The sequence below is a fragment of the Seriola dumerili genome, unplaced genomic scaffold, assembly GCF_002260705.1.
Source record: "Seriola dumerili isolate Sdu_G_001 unplaced genomic scaffold, Sdu_1.0 BDQW01000069.1, whole genome shotgun sequence".
Classification (NCBI taxonomy): Eukaryota; Metazoa; Chordata; class Actinopteri; order Carangiformes; family Carangidae; genus Seriola; species Seriola dumerili.
Window position 1 is genome coordinate 301,286 of NW_019174324.1, and position 24,887 is coordinate 326,172.

The 24,887-nt window shown below is 42.0% G+C and overlaps 1 protein-coding gene across 1 annotated transcript in view; it reads left to right on the forward strand.

Annotated features, from left to right (window-relative positions):
• The window catches only part of reck (reversion inducing cysteine rich protein with kazal motifs), a 69,689-nt gene extending 47,539 nt beyond the window's left edge, over nt 1-22,150 (forward strand). Inside the window, exons 15-21 of the mRNA XM_022743574.1 lie at nt 3,408-3,530; nt 4,226-4,397; nt 6,942-7,131; nt 8,063-8,273; nt 8,375-8,448; nt 14,567-14,722; nt 21,926-22,150. Coding sequence (XP_022599295.1) covers nt 3,408-3,530; nt 4,226-4,397; nt 6,942-7,131; nt 8,063-8,273; nt 8,375-8,448; nt 14,567-14,722; nt 21,926-22,150 — 1,151 coding nt within the window. The remainder of the gene's footprint in view (nt 1-3,407; nt 3,531-4,225; nt 4,398-6,941; nt 7,132-8,062; nt 8,274-8,374; nt 8,449-14,566; nt 14,723-21,925) is intronic.
• The last annotated feature ends 2,737 nt before the right edge of the window (nt 22,151-24,887 follow it).

Below are 24,887 nucleotides of genomic sequence, written 5' to 3' on the forward strand. Positions count from 1 at the left end.
GTTCTGTGTAACCAGGAAACATCTGGTTGCTTCCTGACACAGTGTAGTTACTGATGCGACCACAGGGTGGAGCCAAAGTCAGAAACTTCAGAAACAATTTCTAATCAGTCAACACTCGACAAACAAAGCGTTCCACTGAATTGATCTCTGTGTTTCCAAAGACAAAGGCTGGTTCCTCATCACAGAGGGTTATTGATCTCCCTGCTGTGTTTTCATCTTGTTGTTTGCTTGTTCTTCTGGGAAGACGTGAGCTGTCGGCCTCTGATTGAGGACAGATGTTGGTTTGACTTGAACACACGCTGCTCTGTTGTGTTGAGCCAGACTCTGTTCAGAAGTCTTTATTTTAATTTGCAGGGTCAGACGCTGGAGTGCTGCTTCCATTCAGCCTTTTGATTTAACCAAATAATTCATATATTAATTAAAGACTTGAAGTAGTTGACTCGAGTGAGAAGAGGCACTCAAAACGTAGTGAAAGGCTGAAAAGGCTTTGTCCTCATCTGTCCCTCCTGATTGAGTCTTTTGAATTTCATTGCTTGGACGTCGTCCTATCAGCTGCTGTGAGCACGTTTCTGTTCGGAGTGTGGTGAAGATTTCTGTGGCTTTTTATTTCCCCCTAATCCTGCACAAAAACACACCAAGGAAGGTGGAAGCAGATAGTCTGAAGCACTTCTGGTTGAAAGAGGCGCTGCTCGGCTCATCAGGTGTGGGAACGTGTCATAAAAGTGTTTGGGGGCAACCTGGTAGTCGAGGGGTAATAATAATAACTGTCATTGTGTTACTACGCATAGTTTAGTGTTACTACGCATAGTTTAAATGTTTACAAGTCCCTCTAAACATCTGCAGCAGTGAAACCAGAACCGATGCAGAGAACAGATCTGTGTGGTGAGATCTCACGAGAGTTTGTTGCTAAAGTTAATTTCATTTTAATGTCAGAACGGTGTGAAGATCTGTGGCTTGTGGAAAAATGGATCCAGTATTTATTTCAGCGACTGTGAGGAGAGAGAATGAAGACGTGTGATCAGGTTCACGGTGAACAGACCTGCTGCTGGTCTCCTGGAGGGGCGGGGAGGAGGACAAACCATGTGACACAGATACAGGAAGTGATTGAAAGTGAGGCGTCTCCTCTCTCAGCCGTCTCTGGTCAAACTACCAGATGATGAAAACTAAACCGACTTCTATCACTGCAGACAGTGAGGTGCGGTTGAAAGCTTGCAGAAAAGCCAAGTAAGTTGAACTTGAGCAGAAATTATACTGAAGAAAAAAATAAATGCAACACTTGATTTGTGTCGGCCCCATTTTTCATGAGTTGAAAAAGATCTAAGACTGACACACACACAGACACAGACACACACACACACACACACAGAGGCCCATCGTCGTGCCGTCCGTCGGCCACCATGTTGCAGCGTGATGGACACAAATCCTGTTATTGATTCACCTGCGTCGTCACCAGACACGTCACCCGCTGAGCGGGTTTGGGATGATCTGGATCTCTGTGTACGACGCCATGTTCCACTTCCTGCCGTCACCCAGCAACTACAACAATCAACAACATGATCAACTCTGTGGCGCTCCGTCGCACCACATGAGGCGGATGGAGGTCGAACCAGATACTGACATCTGTAGCCAAAGTCACACTTCTTTCAAAATAAAACTTCGCATTTTAAATTGGCTTTTTATCGCGTCCAGCCGAGGTCACGCCTGTGCATTAATCATGCTGTGTAATCAGCACCTCGTCAGGTAGACGGATGATCTTGGCAAAGCAGCAAATCTCACTGAATAAGAGAATCTGGGAGAAAGACGCCGTTTGTGTCGTTAGAAAAAGTTTCAGAGCTTTAATTTCAACTCATGAGAAATGAGAACAAAAACAAAAGTGTTGCATTTATATTTTTGATCAGTTTAATTTGTCAAACTACCGTTTATCACACTGCTGAGAGACAACAGCCTGATAATACCTCATGAAGGCTAACGCTAGCAGCTCAGCTCAGACACAGTTTGTTCTTATTATGGAGTAGAAGCAGCGGAGGGTTGAATCAGCACTGATACACACATACGGTTGTACTAACGAGACAGCACAACTTTACCACAGGTGCATAGTCTTTGATTTAAGGCGGGAGGATTAGCTTGAAGCAACGGTTCAACACTAAATAAACACTTCTTCACATTCCCGCTGAGAGCGAGATGAGAGGAAGGATCCTCACTGAGCCAGAAACTGCAGTTTGTTTTTTGTTTGTTTCTGTGTCGGCTTCATTTTTCAGCTGCTTGAGCCCGAGAGCAGAAACACAGGGTGGAAAAAAAGGCTCATAAATTGCTTGTTGCTTGCTGTGAACTCACACTCTGTTTCTGCCTTTAAGTTCCACAAACTTCAGCTGGATGTGCTTCACCAGCTGAAGTATTTAACGGCCCTGAATAAGAAAAGGACACGTATGAGAGCACGCCGTATTTACATTCCACCAGCCTGACGCATTGATTTGTTCTCCTCTTGAGTAAACACACGCAGACTGATTGTCCTGTTTCACTTCATGTAAACAAACCAAACCTCCAGTTTTTTAAAAAGGCGACTCTCTCTGCCGGGACATGAGGGATGGAGGAAGGTCGACTTTCTCTGGGTGCAAATATTCCCGAGGCTTTTCCACGAGTTTAAGACGTATGAATTTTTAATGTAATTGAAAAGAAGAACAACCATCAGAAGGGTAATGGTTGTAATAAATCACTGCTCTGGTGCAGGAGTGAGTAGATTCATTATCATTCCTGACACCAATGATAAGCAATAAGTCAGAGGAGCCGAGATGTATCATATTCATATTAATATCACAGCCCATCACTCAGTGTGACATGTATCTGAACACTGTCAAACTCCATCACTGCTGATATAGATGCATATAGATCCCCGATCAATCAGGCCAATCAGTCAATATGATCGGACTGAGCCGTACCAGATGAAAATACAAGTTTCCACTTTCCAATTAAAAATTCATCAACAGTTCGAGCTCAGTTACTAATAGAAAGAACTTTTTAGAAGGAAGATCATAATCTTTCTACATTGCAAATACATTTCACAGGAAACATAACCGTCAGACTTTATCACCCAAAGTGGATAAATCACATAAACAAACCAGAAACCAGGGTGAAGTGTCTTTAGCAGCTGGAACAAAGTGTGGAGAGATGTTCCTGCCTGTCTTATTCTTGACCTTTTAAGACAATATATATATATATTTTTGTTAACATGCCAGCAGTTTATCCAGATCATCTACCATTTATTTACTTTATTAACTGAACTGCAATGTGGATGATAATTCCTCAGGAATCTGTGTATGAGCATAAATATCTAAATCGAACCACAGTCAGTCTGTAAATGGTGATAGAAGTTTAAAATGTGTGTGTGTGTGTGTGTGTGTCACCTCCAGACCATGGGACGTCCTTCAGGATCGACTGCCACACCTGCTCCTGCTTCGCCGGTAACACCATCTGCTCCACCAGAGAATGTCTCGGCTTCGGCAACTCAGACGAGGACAGACGTCATTTCACAGGTTTGAAGAGGGCGCGGCCGTTTCAGATCTAGAAACCCGAAGGTGTCGTTCAGTCTCATTTCACACCCAGATTCTTTTAATTTAAGCCTTTACATTACCAGTCTGTGTCTGCTCTCCCCCCAGCTCCACCATGCATTAATCTCACTATCTGACAGAGAGCAGCCACTTTATAACGTTAGGTTGGTTTACCTCTGCATGCTTCTCAGAGTGGACCCCTGCTGATTTGTTGCTGCTGCCTGAATAATTCTCAGTGGATTTTAGAAGAATTTAGTCCATGAATATGTTTTTTCTAAGAAGTGGTAACTTCAGATAACATCACAACAGAGACAGAACGTTACTGAACGCGGGCCGAGGAAAGTGTTTTACGAATCAGCAGCTGAAGTGGAACAGATACATGCAGATCAATGAATGAGGCTTTGAATTAAAACAGTAATTACCAGATGAGTAGTAATTACTGAGATACTGATTTAAGAGCTCGACAGCAGGTCTGTTTTAAAGACTAAGCAAATTGGAAATGTCAGACAGGAGCCTGGAACCTGGACGAGCTGATTATCAACCTGAAACGGGATTTTAACGAGGAGCAGAGTCGACTAATAACAACGTTCCTGAAAAACAGGTGCATGTCGAGAAACATGAGCAATCACATGACCAGCTTTTAAACCTGTCCTCCCCCTGTCTCCCCTGCTCTCCCCCAGGTCTTCCCTGCAGTTGTCCGGACCGCTTCATCCCGGTGTGCGCCTCTAACGGACGGACCTATCCCAGCGCCTGTGTGGCTCGCTGTATGGGATTCAAGGACCATCAGTTCGTCTTCGGCCAGTGTCACCTCAGTAACCCGTGTTCAAACACGCCCTGCCAGAGGAACCAGAGGTGGGTTTCTTCTTCTTCTAATTCTCAATTTACCACAGCTGCAGAAACAAGCTGAAACAAGCTTTTATTCTGAAGTTTGCCACTTTTGAAAGATTCAGTAATCACGGACGTTGAATCAGAAACAGTAAGTAGTGAAATGTGACGTGCAGAGACGCAGCTTGTGATCAGACGAGGGCTGACGACCTTTACTCCACAGCAGTGTCTCAAAATGCGCCTCTCCTTAAACAACCAATGAGTGATTTGCAATGACATCTCGGTAGGAAACCTCCCTAAAGGGGCTTTTGGTGTTAGATTGTTATTTATTTTATAATGGTGATGAATGCTGGTTGGAGGGGCCCCTGGCCATTACTTGCCTTGGGCCCCAACAGCCTGTAGAATCACCGCTGGCGATGTGTCACAGTCTCAAGGCTGAAGACTGGTGTGAAAAATAAAGATTAGAAAAAACAAAGATAAAGTATAAAACCTAAAGTTCGAAAAATTGTGTATAAATATAAAATGTAAGTGTCACAGTTTAAACTATTTTTACCTTCTTATAAATATATTAATCATCATTTTAGAGATAATTAGCGACGTCTCTGTATTTTCTGATCTGTTATATTTTGCTGTTTCTCATTGTCTCTGTGAATTCAGTTTACTGTCCGACAGTCGTGTCACATTCACCACTCTGCTGCATCAGTTTCTACACTGGTATCGTTTAATCCAGTCGCTTGTGATTTGCTGTTAATCCACTGAAACTCAACACTCCTCATATGAAAACCTTCCAGCAGCTGAACGGCTCTAATCCTCTTACTGCTGCTCGTCTATTAAAGGTGCCCTGTGGAGTTTTCTTCTCTACAAACACAGTTATATTTACACTCAGTGTCTGTCATAAAACATATTGTGTGAGTCTGTCTTTGTTGCTGCTGTTTCTGAGTGGATTAGTGGAGTAGTGAGAAATGTTTGGCAGGTGTTTGTATCACGTGGCTAATGTGTGTTAGCATGTGCGTCTTTTAAACAAACAAAAAAAGAGACAGTTCAGGAGACCTTTAATGTGAAAGATCTGCAGGAAGTGTTGAGGATTGAATCAGTAAAGCGAGAGCTGGTGTCATGTGACCAGACCACCATGGAAGTGAGATATGAAGGGCTTTGCAAATTAACAAATACATTTGCAAATCACACCTTTCAGAGAGAGAGAGAGAGAGAGAGAGAGAGATGAGCATCCAATCTTTTCATACAGGATGTGAAGGATAAAGTTGTACGTACGACTGCAGTCGAAGAAGAAGAAGAAGAAGAGGAGCAGTGAGGAAGAAGAGACTGTGGAGACCCTCAGGTTCAGAGAGCAGCTTCAGGCTAGTGAAGGAGCTCCGGTTCCAGGTCTAGAGAGTCAGATCCACCACCTCAAGGATCCAGACTAATAACCGACAGCCCGTTTCACCATCTGGTAATTTGTCTGTAGCTGCTAGCCTAGCCTAGCCTAGCATACTGAAAGCAGACTGAAAGCATCAAGTCCAACCAGGACCCGGTCTGACATCAGATAACACAGACATCCAATAAGAGAGCACCAACGCTGGCTGCAGCACCTGAACTCTAATTACCGGACACGATCTACTGACTCTGAACCAAATGTGTGATAGTACTGGACGGGCCCCAGGGAAGCTAATCACACCACTGGCATCAAGGCTAATAAGAATCCAAGGACGAGGGTCAGAGGAAACATCAGTAACTCCACACCAGATAACACTGTCTGAGGTCCTCTAGAACCAGTGACTCCTCGGCCTGAACGCAGCTGACATCAGCACGCCTCACACGTTGGATGAAGTGTATGGACACGTTCAGTATCTTCTGGAACTGAACAGACCGCCTTAAACCAGAACTGTTTGACACGCCGCACACAAACAGAATGTGTAGTTAGAGTGAAGGACAGAGCAGATCTGGTTGAGTTACTGTTTCAAAGCAGCAACAACACACTGCTGAATTGGCAAGTGTGTGTGTGTGTGTGTGTGTGTGTCTGTGTGTGTGTGTGTTGTAGAACTGAAAACAAACTGAAGTAGAAAATGATTTTTGATGTTTTTATCTAAATTTCACTTTTAAAACTGTGATGAGAACGTTCAACACATTATAAGAGACATACTGTATCTCGACACACACACACACACACACACACACACACACACACACACACACACACACACACACACACACAACCCGTTCCAAACCCTTTTCCTTTCCTTTGAGAGTAAACAATGCAGTAAAACTCAGCGAGCCAACTCAGGTTTGCTGAACACCTGATTGGTGCCCAGCCTTGGAGACTTGGCGGTTGCTATGGTGACAGAGCAGGTTTTCTCTGTGTTTGCTCCTGTTGCTTTGCTCTTTATGTTTCAGCTTCTTCGCCAGAATTTACAGCAGAATGTGTGATGACATGTTTACCTCCCTCACTGTGTGTCGGTGGTTGTGTGTGATTAATGTGTAGACAGCACACACACACACACACACACACTACATGTAGTCTAAATGTGTGGAAACACAGCCGTATAGATGAAGACATGTGTGTGTGTGTGTCTCCAGGTGCCTCCCAAAGTACCGTGTGTGTCTGAGCGACTCGTCCGACTGTCCACAGTACGAGTGCGTCGGCCGGCCGGCGGCGTGTGATAAGAACAGCGTGGAGCCGGTCTGTGATACTGACGGCCTGGTGCACGCCAGTCTGTGCCACCTGCAGCAGGCTGGGAAAACTCTGGCGTACATGGGCCACTGCCAGGTAATTGATTTATTGTATGTAACCATGGTACCGACCTCACAGCCCTCACTGTTGTCAAAGCTAGAAAGCACTCAGTGAACTACAGTCCTCCATCAAAGTGTAGCACTCCTCTCAGTTAGCCGTCACCTTCGGAGTGGAGGCCAGAGGTTTAAACATGACGCTGCCACTAAAAGGAAAGCTGTAAATCAGATCAGAAGATGGATTCTGGTGTGCCCAGGAATGGTGGTTGTGTTTTCAGAGGGGCTTTTGGTCTGGTTGGTGCAAAGCAACGTGTCTTTACAGCGACAGTGGATTTTAGCCACCAAACATTAATTTGACTGAAAGAGGCAAAGTTTCAACCCTGTTTAGTTATTTCTTGACAAAGTTAAAAAGAGACCGGAAGCAACAGAGACTGAGGTATTGAGTCTTTTATTCCCTAGTATGGGTCAAACCAAGCAGCAACCTCCAGGGCTGAAACATGAAGAACCAGAAGCTGCAGTTCCTCTAACGACCACTAGAGTCTGGCTCCAACAGTGAGTCAGTCCCCATAGACTCCCATGTTAAAATGTCCAACTTTACAGCAGAAATAAACATGTTTACAGCCTGGTACAGAAACTGTTTTGGTCTCTAGAGCTGATTTCCTCCTTCATGACACCTGTTTATATAACTCACCTGTTTATATAACTCACCTGTTTACATTTTATTAAGGACTACAGTTATGGAGGATTGAGGGCGTGGCCTCTTTGACTGACAGGTGGGTGAGCGTAAACTTGTCAGAAACCGGCATGAACCAAAGTCTCAGCTCCACACATGCCCCTCCATTTTTAGATCAGCTGGGAGTTAGGGGGCGGAGTCAGGCACTGCCAAGATGGCGACGGTGAAGCAGCTCACTCTGAGCTTCAGAAACCTGTGTATAATAAATATACATTAGCTTGTCATGCTCTGTTCTCAGGACGCCTGCAGGAAGCAGCAGCAGGTTTGCGGCCACAACGGTGAGACCTACAACACAGTGTGTGATGCCTTCTCTGACCGGGTGGCTGTGGACTACGAGGGCCCCTGCCACGCTGTGGGGGCCGTGTCTGACGTGGCCCCCGACTCCGCCTGCAGCTTGATTCCCTGTCCACCTCTGTCCACTCCAGGCTGCCACCCTGTCACACCTCCAGGTGAGTGGACCAAACTCCTCAGGTAGAAAGGTTATAGGTGCACTGGATGAACTGTCCTCAGATAGCATTGTGATAACCCCTGACCTCTGACCTCTTTCCAGGAGCATGCTGTCCGATCTGTGCCAGCATGCTGCAGATCCTCTGGAACAAAGAGCAGATGAACACTTTCTCCAAGGTAGGGATTCATGCGACCGTCCAGCTGCGACTTATTCATCAATCGTCCATGTCGCGATCTCAGGGAACATCAGGAGGACTGTAGTCTCTCAGCGGTGTTGGAGGGTTTTAAGTAGAGATGTTTCGACACCAATTATCCTCCCAATACCTGAAATTGAGTATTGGCCAATACTGAGTGGAGGTGCACCGTCAGGAGTGGCAAAATGCTTGGGGTTCCTCAAGGGGAAAAGGCGACAGCTCTTCATATCGGCACATTTTGCGATGACAAATGTAAACTGCAAAGAAAAATGCCGGGTGCTCTCAGTTATGTCGTAGTGAGTCTCCAGGTGAAAGCAAAGTGCTGTTGAATCTGAAATAACGACACAAAAAAGATGTAGAGTCGCACAGAGCCAAGGATATAATTAAAATGCCTTTATTTAGTTTGGGCATATCGGAGTAAAAATCTTTTTACTGCTGTTCACTGCTGCTGCCACAAAACCCCCTTAAGTGGAGCAAGGGTTGAACGACATCACCTGGATGATAACAGTAAGATAAGAAATATATTTGATGGCTATATCAAATAAAAATTGTCAACACAAATAATGACATAATTATTTAATAAAGAGCATTTACAATATTCAGTCAAAATCAGCAGGGGGAGGCGCGAAGAAACCTCTCTCTCTCTCTCTCTCTCTCTCTAACTCTCTCTCTCTCTCATCGTTTGATGATCGTTGTTCACCGATATAATAAAAGTCTGTCGGCCCCTGATGACGTGTGCTGTAGCTAGCATGCTGTAGCTAACTAGCATCATCTGTAAATTGTAGCGTTTACCGAAAGTCTGCATGTGAGGCGTTTAGGGGACATGAGTGAATTGTAGCGCTCCCCAGAATGTCTTAGTAAAGTTTTAGTAAAACAGTCTTAGTAAAACATGAACAGAACGCCATAAAATCTGTGTTTTCTGATCTAATTTGAATGTCAGTCATAAATAAAGATAAATCTAGGAATGAATAACACTTCCTGCACTAGTGCCACCCTCCAAATTAAAGCCTTACACACTGTACATGTCGTGTTTTCACTGATGGGACTCTCCAGTGTAACATTTTGCCAAATTGCTGATGTTTTGCTAACGGCTAACGTGACACCAGTGCAAATCACTTCTTCTCCGCTGCTTTAAATCAGTAGCCTACACAGGAGCCAGTGTTTTAGAGCAGCGAAGAAGAACTGATTTCTGCCATTTTATCCAGGTGTGAAAATATAAAGTTTATTAATAAATGATATGGTATTGTATCAGTGAATAGACTCTCTGATAGCTGATCCAGTATTTTAGGAGGCATAATTCTTAAATATAGTTTCAGTCGTCCTCAACAGTAAAATAATTTTAGAACTAAAATCAGGATTATTTCATGGGTACAGAGCATCAGTGCTCTGTACCCATGTGAATGATATTAGGTGTAATTACATGTCTTGGCCACTTGGGGGAGCTGTGAATCCAAAGAGTTTCTCAGTACAGCTACTGAGCAGAACACTGAAGTAAACTACTGTGTTCCACTGTTGTTTCTGTTTCCTCTGAAGAGGATAAACAGTCAGTGAACACCCAGAACAATCCTCCTGTGAGGGAGGGAACGCAGCACCTGGATCCAGACTCTGGACTGTGGGGGTCCAGGTCAAGTCCTCACACCATAATGAAAACCAGGAGAAAAAAAATGAAGGAAGCCAATGGTGCCAATAAAATGCTGTTAGTTATTTTTAACCTTGCAGCCTAATGCTTTGTATAGCAGGTATTTCCTGTTTCATCTGCGGGTGAAAGGAGCAAGTGCAAACTATTAAGTGTTCAGCAGCTGCTGAGATTCTAAAAGTCAAGGTGATGCCTCACTACAGATAAAGACTTTAACTACAAACTATAAATGAGAGGAGCCATTACTTTGACAGTGACTTAACCTTGATAATGAAATTTTATTATTTTTGTCCATTGGTGGAGAGTAACTAAGAACATTTGCTGTATTTAGGTGAAGTTTCAAAGTATTTCCATTTTCTGTTACTTTAAACTTCTCCCCTCCATTTCAGAGTGATTGTTTTACTCCACAACATTTATCTGACCGCTGACAGCAAAAACCAGTGCTTCTCAGTGTTTTTAATCACAAAGAAGCTCACTGACACATCTGAAAACCTAAGCCAAGATTAGAGTACTTTCTCATTTCTTCCTTCCTTTCCCATTAAACACAGGTGAGGCTGACTAAAATGCTGAACAAAGGACATTAGAATGAATAAATTTAAGTAAAGAAATATATCAAAACACAAGGAACACACTGAATATACAACATACAGAAACATAATAAACAGACTAATAGAGTAAAGACAAGAAAACAAAATAAGAATATAGAATGAGGGACATGACAACAGATGAAAAGGTTAGTGAGCTAAAAAGACCTGTGAATAAAAATGTGTCTTTAGCTGAGATTTAAAAACCAAGATAAGATGAAACTTTATTGATCCCTCGTAGAGGAAGTTTAAATTTGACACAGCAACACGAGGGGAAAATGTAATAAGAAATAAAATAAGAATAGAAACAGAATCTAAAATAATCTAAATTAATGAATGAATAATTAATTGATTGTGCACTTTGTCCCAATTCTATTGTAATATACAATATGTGCACAGGGGACAGACAAGAGACATGGACATACAAGTCCAAAGAATAACAAGTTAAAAAGAACAGAAGTGGCCAGAGCAGTAAAATGCTGCACAGTGCATTCAAACCCAATCTAAATGTGCGTGTACGGTAGTGCCATGGGTTTTATCTCAAGACATTATTCATTCAGAAGTGGTTACTCCCTCCACTTTTAACCAGAGTCCTCCCCATGCCTCCCCCTGGCCTCCCTGAACATGTGCCCAGGCTGCTGATGCCTTAACACTGACATGTTAGCAGCTAATAAGTCCCGCTGGCACCTCGTTCCGATCAGCTTAATTATACAACAAAAGCCGCGCTGGCTGTTTGTCAACTTGGCTGTAATCCCCAGCACAAGCGCATCGTACTAAGACTCAGCATTAAGCCTTTAAATACCAAACACAAGCACAGCTGATTTAATCTGCAGCTGCTGAAACACATGAGAGCGAGAGAGACCGAAGCCGAGCTGAGAACAGCAGCAACAGGCGGCTTCAGGACAGCGCTTCATCCATTCACGTGTCTTCATTCATTCATCTACAGTGAATCTCTATAGATGCTGGAGCCATTCGTTTAAAGTGATGTCATTTGAGTCAGCGCGGACTCAGGCTGAAGACCACGACCCAGAGAGCAAAATGAAACTTCTGGCTCCTCGGCCCGAGTCTGGCCCATATACTTCCACATCTGGGCAGATTCCAGCTGTTATCCTCCAGCACTGACTGACAGCTGTAAGATTTTCTGCATGTGCCCCAGAATTGGTCCAGATGCGGAGGTTGCATCTGACAATCAAGCTGTATATGGGCCAGTTTGGGGCCGTGGAACCGGGCGCACACTGGGCCAGAAGAAGACAAGCATGTGGTCGAAGTGTGGGCTGGATTTATTTTTCTGTCTGGGACGTCTAAAAAAAATAAAAACAGTTTGGGGGTGCAGCTTCTGTAGCCCACTCCCCGTCTCTGTGACACACCCAAATCTCCACCTGAACTGTCCGTGGTCAGGTTGCATTGTGGGTGATGTAGGCGCCAGGATTATGTTTCACCAAATAATTGATAAGTCCTTTTCTAAGTATGAACATAAACCCATCCAATGTGCTCAGTAACTGCTAATTAGTGATTTGATAGATCAGCAGCAGTCTCCGCTAATGAAGACTTTAGTAATGTGTAACTTTATCTTGCAAGGAAACATCTGTTCAATAGAGAACAATCAGCTATGTAAACAGGAAGTCACTGTATCAATACAGGCTAGTAATAGTAGTTTTCATAGAGTGCTATCTGATAACTAACCTAAATTATGTTATTTATCAATTAAGTCAAATGTTATTGGTAAAATGTTTTTGAGAAACATCAGCTCTGTAACTCTTCACTGTAAATGGGTCAGATATCAGTAGGACTTAAGGTGTGATTGGCAGGTGGGGGATGCTAAGATTTTTTTGTGCCAGTCTGACACTGTCACATGAGCAGCAGCCTGGCTGTTCATACAAGAAATACATTTTTCCACTGGTCAACAAGTGATTCTGCTCTTCTGCTGTTTTTTACATCACATTTAGATCTTGATCTTCATAACAACCTCATGGATTTATAACGTACAGCTTCTTATTCTGCAACTGTGTGTGTGTGTGTGTGTGTGTGTGTGTGTGTGTGTGTGTGTGTGTGTGTGTGTGTGTGTGTGTGTCGCTCTCTGTTTAGACACTCTAAACACTATTTACTTATTAATAGAAGGTGGTGGAACGCTGGTCTGAGTAGTTCCAGTCCACTTGACACACACACACACAGTGTTTTCAGCTTTGTGACGATGCAGTTTTCAAACAGTCCAGTGTGTTTTTCAAATATTTATTCGACCAAAGAAGCTGGATGTTTTTTTCACCCTCTGAAGAAAAACTTCATCCTAAACTTTACTTTTTTAAACTCAACAAGTTTCACTGGACATGAAGGAGAAAAAATTAATAGCAGGACAAAATAGAATAAATGTTTGAGGGTCACTGACCCCAGGTTCCTAAAAGCCTCAAATTCCCAAGAGAAATACTGAAGACGTGAGCTCAGCGACCTCAGTGCTGCAGAGCTGTAACCCTGCGTTTACATGAACTGCCTCTTAAATGTGTTTGAAGAAGAAGAAAAAACTCACAGGAAATGATTAAGTTTGCTTTTTTTATTGGTTGCAATGGGCACAAACTGGAATTACAATATTTACATAAAACACAGAGAAATGTTAGATTCTTCCTGAACCGTTGGCACCTGCTCAAATGAAAGAAATAAACTTTCTGCAGTGAAGATGGAAACAGACGAACACAGCAGCACAGGAACGAGAGCAGAGTCTGTGCTGCTGTGTTTCTTGGAATGATACCATCTCCATCTATTGATTAATATATATTTCATCACACTGTATCTGTGCTACATTAGCTCTCCATGTGTCACTGCAGTTGCTTTATGTCTGTGTTTTAATTTGCATTCCACTCCATTTAGTTATTACCTGTCAGAGACTCAGAAGCTGCGTCTCATCTCATCGCTGTGGAGGTTTCTGTTTTCTGCTCGTTGAGGTTTTAGCCTCCACAAATCAAAGTAATCATCAAAACCCAGAGAGAGTCTGAGGAGCTAAATGCTTCATTTAAATATTTAAGCCACGCTCACTTTTTCATTCTTACATGGACGCTCCTCTCAGCTCAGTCTGCTGTTAATTATTTCATTCTTCTCATGAATGATTAATGAATCACAGGAAACTGTTTATATCTGCTAGAAATTAGAAACAGAAGCAGCAGATTTGTATTAACAGCTATACTAAACTAACTAACTGGGTTTAAATCCCATTTATGTTCCTGTTTGTGACACTAATTTGAAGTGTTTTCTTTTTTTATTGTCGTTTTTAGGAAAGAAAATTCTCGAAAAGCTACAAATAATTATGTAGCTATATGAATGGCTCTGCAGGATGCAGTAATATGGAGCCAAAAATGGAGATTATAATAATATAAGAAAAGTTTCAGTATTTTGAGGATACAAATTACATTTTTTAACAAAAATTCCAGATATGAATCATAAAAATCTGGATATGATATCACAGCTTAATATTCAACATGTTAACCTTTTATTCTCAAAATATTATGACATTCTTCTTGGACATTTTTAAAGTGAAAATATTAGATTTGTTATGAAAAGTCAGAATTTCATTAAATTACATTCTTTTTTCTCATAGAATTAACACTGTATTTGTAGAATATTACAACTTATATATATCATTGCTATTTAAAATTCTTAGACATTCAGAACGTCCTCAGTTGTGTTCCTTGTTTTTGTCTTTAGGTCAGATCAATACCTCATAATCAACAATAATCAATCCAATCTTTAAAAAGCTGTTTTTTCTGAAGCTCTGTTCCACATTCAGAAAACGGTTTTCTCCCAGATGAAATGCAGCCAACGTGCAACTGAGTCAGACAGCAACACAACAACATGCATTTAACATTGTGTGTTTGACCTTTAACCTTTGTGTCCAGCTGAATAAAAACCAGCCAGTGACGGTCCACGACGTCCTGCAGATCCTGCGGCTTCACGTCTCCGTGCCGCAGTGTGACGTCTTTGGATACCTGAGCATCGACCATGAGCTGGTGGTCCTCATCGCTCCGGTGGACCAGCAGCCGACACCACTGCAGGTAACACACACACACATTTATCATCGTTACCATGAACACACACCCATTGTGACTCAATCCCACATGCACCATTCTTGCTGCCTGGAAAACTACAGCACTACATGTGTATTAATCCGCTGCTGAAAGTAGTCCTCAACAAAAGCAAAGTTTGCTCTTGTTTGAGCAATGCTTGGTAAAAACTACAGTGTGTAGCATTACCGTGCTTTATTTACATTTTTTATTTTTTTAATGAAATAAAATACAGTATAACACAAGAAGTTATCATGTAAAGCTGAGGTAGGCATCAATGAGCATCCATCATCTCCTTTAATCAAATTGGAATTGAAGAGTTCTGAGAAAAAAACTAAACGTCTGCACCTCCTCGACTTTAGAAAATGTAGATCGTGACAAAAGATTTGAGAGAGCGCGCATTCCTATTGGCTGCTCTATAAACACAGAAGGACGTGTCAATATGACGGAGGGAACCTGTTGTTCTTCTCCTGGACAGGTAACAGGTGATCAGTGGCTGTGTTGTTAATGTAGCAGTTTAGCCTTCTGCCAACCATGGCTAACGCAGCTGTGTTGTTAATGTAGCTAATAGTTAGCTTTCTGCTAACCGTAGCTAACGCGGCTGTGTTGTTAATGTAGCTAGTAGCTAGCTTTCTGCTAACCGTAGCTAATGCAGCTGTGTTATTAATGTAGCTAATAGTTTAGCTTACTGCTAACCATAGCTAACACGGCTGTGTTGTTAATGTAGCTAGTAGTTAGCTTTCTGCTAACCTTAGCTAACGCGGCTGTGTTGTTAATGTAGCTAATAGTTAAGCCTTCTGCTAACCGTAGCTAATGCAGCTGTGTTGTTAATGTAGCTAATAGTTTAGCTTACTGCTAACCTAGCACTGCTGTGTTGCTTGTGTTGGGTGTGTGTGTGTGTGATCTCTGCCTTCCACAGCTTTAAGGGGCTACATGCTGCCAAGTCTAAACCCTCCACATCAGGTCACATGACACTGTTGTTTTCACTTCAATACAAAAAAACACATGAAAATGTCCCATAGTTTCCAAATGTAGAGTCATGGCTCAGGAAAAATCAGGATGGAAATGGAAACATTTGTTAGTAAAGTCAGGGAAGTGAAGTCACAGCGAGGACCGACTGCAGCTGTCACCTCCACTTTATTCACATCGTGTTTATACAACATTAAAATGTTTGTGCAGTGAGAGCGGAGACCTGCAGCCTCTTTATGTCTCTGTAAACTCCACTGTGTGATGAACCGATGAATAGATCACGGTCATAAATATTCATTCATTAAAATAATTGTCTTTGGTCACAGAAAAACTTCATTTTGTTTCTCTTTTCACACACACACACTCACCTTACAAACACACACACACACACATACACACCTTACAAACACACACACTCACCTGACAAACACACACACACACATACACACCTTACAAACACACACACACTCACCTTACAAACACACTAGGTGTGAGCAGCTCCCAAACAGAGCCGGGTTTAGCTTTGCTAATTGGCCACTCGGCTCCTTCTGGACATAAATATTCATGCTCACAGTGATTAAAGTGGTAAACTGAGGGGGAGGAAGCGCCCGTCTCCTTCAGTGTCTCACTTCACCTTTTTCCTCCTCATTAGCATTATTTTATTGTTGTGTTTGTTTATTACACTGACAAGTGCAGAAGATTCAGTATGTTCTCAAACCATAACTAACTATAACTAATATACTAATAATATCCTTAACCATATAAAACTGAATAATATCCCCCTCCATCTTTGACTATTGAATTTTCATATAATCAAATACATATAAAATAAAAACATGTAAAAATAAGATATAAAATCAATTAGTTTCATATATTGACATGTATGTCTACCCCATACAAAATATATGTTTGTATGTTTTATGTATGTATGCGTATACTGTAGACCAATGATACATAAATATATGTACGGCCCAAAGCCTGTCAGTATATGTTGCTATTGTAAACAGTAGGATCCAAAAGTCTGAGACCACTTTAAGACATGTTTAAAATTAATGAGAAATGAATAAGAAAAACATTATAAACACATACAATTTAATATGTATGTTGTTTTAATAAACATACATATATAAATTAAATATATATTGTTAACAAATATGGCAGCAAAATATTACACCATATAATAATTCATCATATAGATATTTGTAATATATGTACACCTAGAAATGTTATTTTATTCTTATTTTATTTATATAATTTTAATATGTATGTTGTTTTAATGAACAAATATATGAATATATATAAATGAAATGAATCTCCCACTGACATGTGTAAGTAACTTTGGGGCTGTGGTCGGCTCAGTGGTCGGCTCAGTAATCTCCAGCGAGGCAGGACGATGGGAAAAGTATTTACATCACCTTGGACTAAACCAAGGTGATGTAAATACTTTTTCATGAAATAAATGAAGCTCCAGCCTTGAGAGGAGTTTCTCACCTAACACTGTTTAAACCCCAAAAGCTTCTATCTCCAACACGATCTGCTGCAGCGTATGAAAAGTAAAGCCGATGAACAGTCATCGTGTTTTCAGGAAATCTGATGAAACACATACTGGAAGTGACAGACTCACTGCAGAGCACTTCACATTTTTTCACAATTCCTCTTTATAAGAGATTGTGAAAGTTTAAGATTATAAAGTAATCAACATGAATCTATGACTGAGCTCAGGAACCAGGAGAAGTGAACGCATCACTGGTTTCAGTGACACTGGAGGAAGTGATTTTAAGATCCTCCTTTTAAAGCTCCTCACGGCCTCCATGTTTTATATCTGACCTCTGAGCAGCGTGTGAAGCATCAGATCCTCAGACAGAGGACTGTTAGTCCTTCCTTACATGATCTGCATGATTTACTTTACTGCCGTGTGTAAAGCGCTTTGTAACATGGCTTTAGATTATCATTATTATTAGTATTATTAGTGCCACGGGTGCTCAGCTCCGAGGCACTCCTCTACAGCTAGAATAGCTGTAGAGGAGTGCCTCGGGCCGCAGCTTTGAGAAAACCCCGGTAATACATACATCAAAACGTGCGTCTTGATCCCGAAAGAGGTGCTATGACTTTTGGTGTTAAAATTCCAATTTTTCCCAAAGTTATTCCCAAAAAACTGGGAATAAATAATGCATTAGGAATGCATTGGAATTTTCTTTAGAAACCCACAAAATTTCACCTTTTTTCTACAAAATTCCACCTTTTTTCTACAAAATTCCACCTTTTTTCTGAGTCACCCAGCTCTCTCATACCTGCACGTAGAAATGTGATTCAAACTATAAAACGGAGGAAAACATCTGCTCTCTCCAAAACACAGCAACTGTTTTTACATAACATGTAAACTTTTCAAACTATGAGCACTCAAAGGAGCAGTGCAAATCACTTTTTCTTCAAAGTTAGAGTGACAGCGTCAGTTGGCTAGAGTGCGTGAAGCAGTAAAAAATAACCTTTATTTTTATTTTTAACTCGAGCTCACGGCCAAACCGTAAAAAGGAGACAAATAATTCTTTCTGAAAATGTAGACATAGTTGTTGGGATTCATAAAATGTAACCTTGACAAGCAGGGTCTGCACACAATTTAAACAGGGGTGCCGAGTCCGGCAGTAATACCTGTCTCACTCTCATTGACACCTAATGTAATCGTCTTTTTCTTTCAAAAGAATCTCACTCTGTCTTCGCACTGAGCTTACTCACTCATTTTAAGGAATATCTGAATAAAATAGAGACTGTAAGAAACTTCTGGCTTCAGTGTCTGTCACGGTGTTTTCGGTTTTTGAAAAGAAGTAACGGTTTTCTCATAATTTGCAATTGTTTTAAGCCATGTAGAAGCCAAATTCTGGGCAGATTTTCACATTGCCATGGCAACGGCAGCTCCTGACCTGTGTGCGTGTGTGCGTGCCTAGCAACCAGATAACCAACTCTCCAAGCTCCGCTAGCTTTACATTAGCCGCATGTTAGGTCTTAAATTACATTTAGTTAGGTCTTAAATATGTAAGTCCATTTACTGCTTCCTTTGTTGCTTTTCTTTTTGTTTTGTTAAATGAGTGAATGAAGTTGTGACGGTCTCCGCTGAGACAGAGGAGAGGAGAAGCTACTAGCCCTCTCTCGCTGTCACTTCTAGTCGCGTTGCTCTCCTCCCCAGTAATGTTAAATTTAGCACCGAAAAAAACATAATAGTGGTAATTTAAATAGCGGTTCATGGGATTTATTAACCCTCAGGGGTCCCTCTGTCCTTTTTTGGACATTTTCTTCACTTTTCTTTTTTGATTTGCTGATCATTTTGGCTGTGTTACAGCTGAAGGTATGGATTTCTGCAAGAAAGTGTCTTTTTTGACATATTTTTAAAATCTAATGTCAGTTACTGTTACAGGTCTATTATACACTGGTAACACATTTTGTACCCTCTGGGGTTCCTCGCGTCCAAAAAAGGACACACAAAGAAAATGCTATAAAATCATCATATATCAATATTTTTTTCTGCTTTTTTTTGCATACATCTCTTAAACCACTTCAGTTCTGCTCAAACCTACCAAATGTTTATTAGTTTTCAGGATTTTAACCCTCTTGTTTTATTAAAAAAAACAACACAGAATATGAGATATTTCCCACATAATACATGATGGAGGGATGAGACATTGTTTTATATCAGAGTCTTTTATATCAAGACATTTCTCAAAACCAGAATATGATCAGGGTGACTTTTGAACACTGGAAATAAATCATGTGCTCATCCCGGCAGTAGCCCCCGTGGCACTCAAAATTTCCCTGGAATTTTCTAGTTATTATTATTCTCTAAAAGCTCAGATAAACATCCATTTGACCAGGTCTTTGCTCTATCAGCAGAGAAGTGATGAGATAAAAAAATCTGAATCTTTGATCCTGTCGTTTCCTCATGATCAGGTTTGTGTCAGTGGGTTGAGAACACTGATGTCTTCAGATGTCTTCAGGCTGGTGTTTAACTGCTGCTGCTGGTAGCAACCTAATCTAATCTTAGACCAGAATCAGTTCATGCCCATGAGCATCGACTCGCTTCGTACAAGAGCTGCTGATAGACTGAAGTCTGGAGAGGAGGAGAATAACAAGGAAATGAAGATGTGGAGAAGAAAGTGAGAAAAAAACGTACTCTCACTATCGCAAGAAAACAATCGAATGCATTCCACCTCGGAGACGATTTTTCTCTTTGAAAGAAGCTTCAGTTCAGAGCAGTCAGACAGTTGAACTCTGGACGGCACTTTCACTGTATTTACACAAGTCAGTTCTGCTTCTGCAGCATCAGAAATAAAGTAAATAAACGCTCGGTCAGAGTTCTCCCACTGCCTGAACCTGATCATCGCAGATCGCAAGAGTTTTATTGCCACTTTTCAAAACACCGCACAGTTAACATCCTTTAAAAGCTGAGAGCTTCTTTCCCACATTGTTCGTGCACAGCGAACGTATCACAAACAAAGCTGCATTAGTTTAGAGACGCGGGGGGGGGGGGGCGAGGAAAGCTCAGGTATGGCGCCGCAGATATTTCAGTTTTTGTTAGTGTTCCTTTCTTTTTATTTATTTTTTAGCTCAAGGTCGATCTGCCCCCACGAACAGACACGGCGACCTCACGGGAACCTTATCCTCCAACAGAAGAGCTGTGTTGAAAAGAGCTTTAAACAAACTGTCTGCAGAGTTTGAAATGATCAACCTCAGACTGAGACATGAAAGAAAGCTGCGTCTCAGCTCGGATCCAATCCGTTTCATTACAAGGACAGCAGTACGGGGGGGTTTAAAGGGGCTGGGGGAGCTGTTTTATCACAGTTCTTATAAAGGAGACAGCTCATGGGGGGGGGGGTCATAGGAAGAAAACAACAACAACAAACAAAACAAAAAGAACATCAAATCAAAACAAAGACCTTCCACAACAATCAGACGTTTACAAACAACCTGGGACATGGTTCCACGCTCAGACTGAGGCTGAGAGGACACCGGAGCAGATGCACACATCTGTATATCAGGTGTGGTGTTACAGCGCAGCGGGTCATTATAACAACACCTGCTGAAGTCACCAGCCGACACAGCTTTCCTACGCATCACTGGTTATGTAATGTCTCCAATATTCAGTCAGGACTCCTCCCACCTCCTGGTAATCATGGTATGACTCTTGTTTACATCTCGACCACACGATGTCAAAGGGATTTGAGTATCAGGTTTTAGTTATTTGGATTGGTTTGGTTTTTCTGTTTTGTATTTTATATGTTATTATTAATTGATTTGTTTGTTTGTTTGTTGCTCATTTTTTGATTCACATTTTATCTCAGATTCATTAGTTTTAGTCACAGTTGAGTCTCACAGAAGGTTCGGATGGAAAAGACCAATAAGCCATCACATAATGGATCATGACACAATAAGAAATGAAAGCAGATTTACAACAAAACAGAAATATATAATAATAATATTGATATTTGATTGAAACTATATTTCAGGTCATACTTTGCTTAGATTAAATTTGATAAACGACCAAAAAGATTTGAGGAGAATCAGAGGACGAAGGTTTGTGGAGGAAGAATGAAACAGTGAAGTGGCTTTGGATTCAGAAAGAAGAGCAACTGTATTAAAAAGACAAGGATAAACATGAAAACACACACACACAAAGCAAACATCTGCCTCGGTGGTTAAGGTAAATTTCTGGCAGGATTTTAGTTTTAGCTGTTACTAGGCAACAGCTTCTCGCACTTGTTGTAATGTAATATTCGTCCGCCGGTCGACGAAGGAGGTGTGCAGAATAATTTTAGGCCTGAAGGTGCAAATAGTTCAGAAGTGTGTCTCCACTCCGTCACACACCCTCCCTCGGTTACAGCCGGCTGCTTTGTGTTCTCTGTTGGAGAGAAATTATCTCAAGGCTTCTTTCAAACAGACCAAACTCTTAAATACAGATTATTAGACCCAACACTTCCACATCGATCTTTTTTAGTCCTGAATTGTGGCTGAAAATGTTTTGAAGCGACGGGAATAAGAAGAACGACGGTAGATGATAAAATATGTAAATGAAAATAAAAACAGAAACTAAATAACTAGGTTTTCAGCTGTATCCAGGTGAAACCAGATGTGTGGATGCGCATCGTCAGAGGTGGAGCTGATCTGCAGGTTGTAGTGGGAGCGTGGTGAAGCAGAGAGGATTGTGGGATAAGAGCTGTGTGTTGTCGTGTCTTTCAGATCGAAGCCTGCAGCAAAGAGGCCGAGAAGATCGACTCCCTCATCAACTACGCCAGCCCCACCCTCTTCTCCCAGGTCCCCCTCTCCGCCTTCCTCACCTCCGAGATCAAGACCTCCTCCATCCACTCCTCCGCAGGGGGCGCTCCGGCCTCACTCCTCCCCCCCGGCTTGTGCCTTCTCCTCGGGTTGCTGGTCGCTGGCGCCCCCGTCCTCCTCCAGCTATAAGTGCCTATTACCCCCCCGACCACCACCCCCCCCACCACCCCCCACCCCACCCCCCACCAACTGTTGAGTGTTCCCAAAGTATCCCCCCCTCCACCCCCCTCCCTTGGATGTCAGGTGTGTCTTGAGGTGAGTGTTTGGGCGGCGGCAGAGCAGGACGAGGCGGCGGCGCCGTCTTTCGACAATCATTCCAATGAACTTACCTGCGTGTCAAACAATCAAGGCGGTGGAAGAGCTATTATCACCTGTAGCAGCAGGTGAACAGTGTTATTCAGTGGAAGAGTGACTCGCTGGGTTTCCTTCCAGTGACGTGTGCGTGTGTGTGCGTGTGTGTGTGTGTGTGTGCATGTGTGTGTCCCAGCAGCTCCTCAGAAAGCTGTTAAAGTGTGGACGGAAATTTCATGACTCACTGCTTGTTCTGAGGCTGTGTGTGTGTGTGTGTGTGTGTGTGCGCGTGTGTGTGTCCAGTTGGATTTCGGAGACAGCAGGATGAAACATCCCTGTCTAGCGGCACATCTGTCCGACAAATTACCCGAAATTCCCTCGGCCACACACACACACACACACACACACACACACACACACACACACACACACACATCGTATCATGTGTTGGATGGAGTCTGATCAGCCTCTGGTAAATGATGACGCACACTCGGTACCACAGTGCATCATGTACAAACATGTGAGGTGTTTATGGACCTAGTGTTTGAACCTCTAACCTCAGCAGTGTTAGTGCCATGCTCATGGACTGAGCCAGCTCAGATCAAACTAATCCGGCCTCTGACGTCAGGTGTCACGACTGAGCAGGTCCAAAAGTTCAGATGTTGACGGAGCCCGGTTTCTGTTCTGACGCGGATCAGAACCGAAATCCAGGATCCAGGTCGGTTTTACCTGATGACCAAAACAGACCCGATAACACTTTACCTGACGTGGTGTTCATTAATATATCATTATATATTATCCAGAGTGCGAGAACGTGATGCATCATTCTCACTGTGCCGAAGAGTAAACAGATAAAACAGTAAAATCAGCAGCATGACAAAGAAACGACTATATGTTCATTTTTAGTTCTTTTATATAATTATTGTTTTTTAATCTTCAGGCGTCTAAAACCGATTTGAATGAAACAACCTGAGACGTTTGTTTGCGTAAGTTTGATTAAACTGCTCTCACATCATAGAGATGATCGACCTGTCACGAGGGTCCTTGATTGATGTAGATTTACTTTGCTTGTCCCAGGAAAGTTCAGAACCCAAAGGTTTTGAGTTTACAACATTTTAAATCAACACATTTGAGAAGCTGAAGCTCGAGGACGTTAAACAATAATGTCAGAACATCAAATCCAGATTTGTAGAAGAAAGATTGGTGTTCAGCGGCTGCTTCTCAGATTTCAGAGCATCCTTGAATGCATCAGTAGATTTAGCCCCTGCTTGTAACCACATGGTAATTTAACTTTAAGACACAGACCGTCCGTTGCAATGTGTTCTTCCGTCTCAACTTCTTTTTCTTCAACTCTCCGTTGATTTCATATTGAAGTGAGATGAAGTGAAACAAGTGGAAACAGGAAACAGTTTGACTTCTGACTGAATGCTTTGGTGCTTAGGCTGCACGTCCTTAAAGGAGGATCTTCAACAGACACATGAAACAGAAAAGGATGGTCACAGACAGAAATCCTGACTTTTAGTCACCAGTGTTGGCTCCTACAATTCCCATAATGCAACTTGATATGATCTGTTAGACGTTAGACTCCGTGCTTGGTAAATGGCAAACCAGGAAAATAATTCCTGGAGAAAATGCGTTTAAGGGAAATCTGTAAATTGTAGTGTTTCCCAATAGTCAGCACATGTCTCTGCCTGGGGCTCCACACGGTCTGACTGACCTCAGGTTATACAGCAGACTGTGGATTAGAAATGAGCCTGACTTCACTTCACCTTGTTTACACCCATTAAATCATCATTAGGCTTTTTTCTAAAGGCTTCTTCAGAGCCACAGAAGACATAATACAGCTGCCCCTTTAATGGGCTAGAACATGCCAAATGTGGCGGTACGGTCCTTTAAAATCAGCATATTTGTTCATATATTCTCTATTTGTTAACACAGGACTATAATCTGCAGCACAGGTGTGTTAGGGAAACTTTGCACTGGAGCGTAGTGAGCGCCACGTCTGGTAAAGTGCCGTCAGGACGTTTCCCAGCAGCAGGTGAACGTCTATTCTCATATAAAGCAGCCTGGATCATCACTCCCTTTGTGTGAGGCCAGTAGCCATGAACAGTATTAAAAGGGACGCTTCCTCTCTGTATATATGAACTAGAAGCCATTTAATAACTAAAGGACAATCAGCTAGTCGCTACCCACAATCCCCTTTGGGTAGAGAAGATTTTCCACAGTATGCCTTGCATATAGTGTCTTATATGAAGTAATAATAAAAATGCAATAACTTTATATTTGTTAAGAAATGTCTCTATATTTGATATGTATCTGATAATGGATTGAGATAATAATAACCTATGTGCCATGTTTTTTTTTAAACAAATAGTTGCTTTTCTTTATTGCATGATGACAATTATGAAGTGTTTTTACTCCAGAATGTACAACAGTGTGTGTTTGTCCCGTGTGTGTGTGTCTGTCTCTCTGCCTGTACAGCACGTGTCCCTTTGTCTAACAGTATTACTGTGCTAGGCAGCTCTGTAGCAGGGAACCCTCCCCACGGCTCCTCCATCTATTACCTGTATTATTA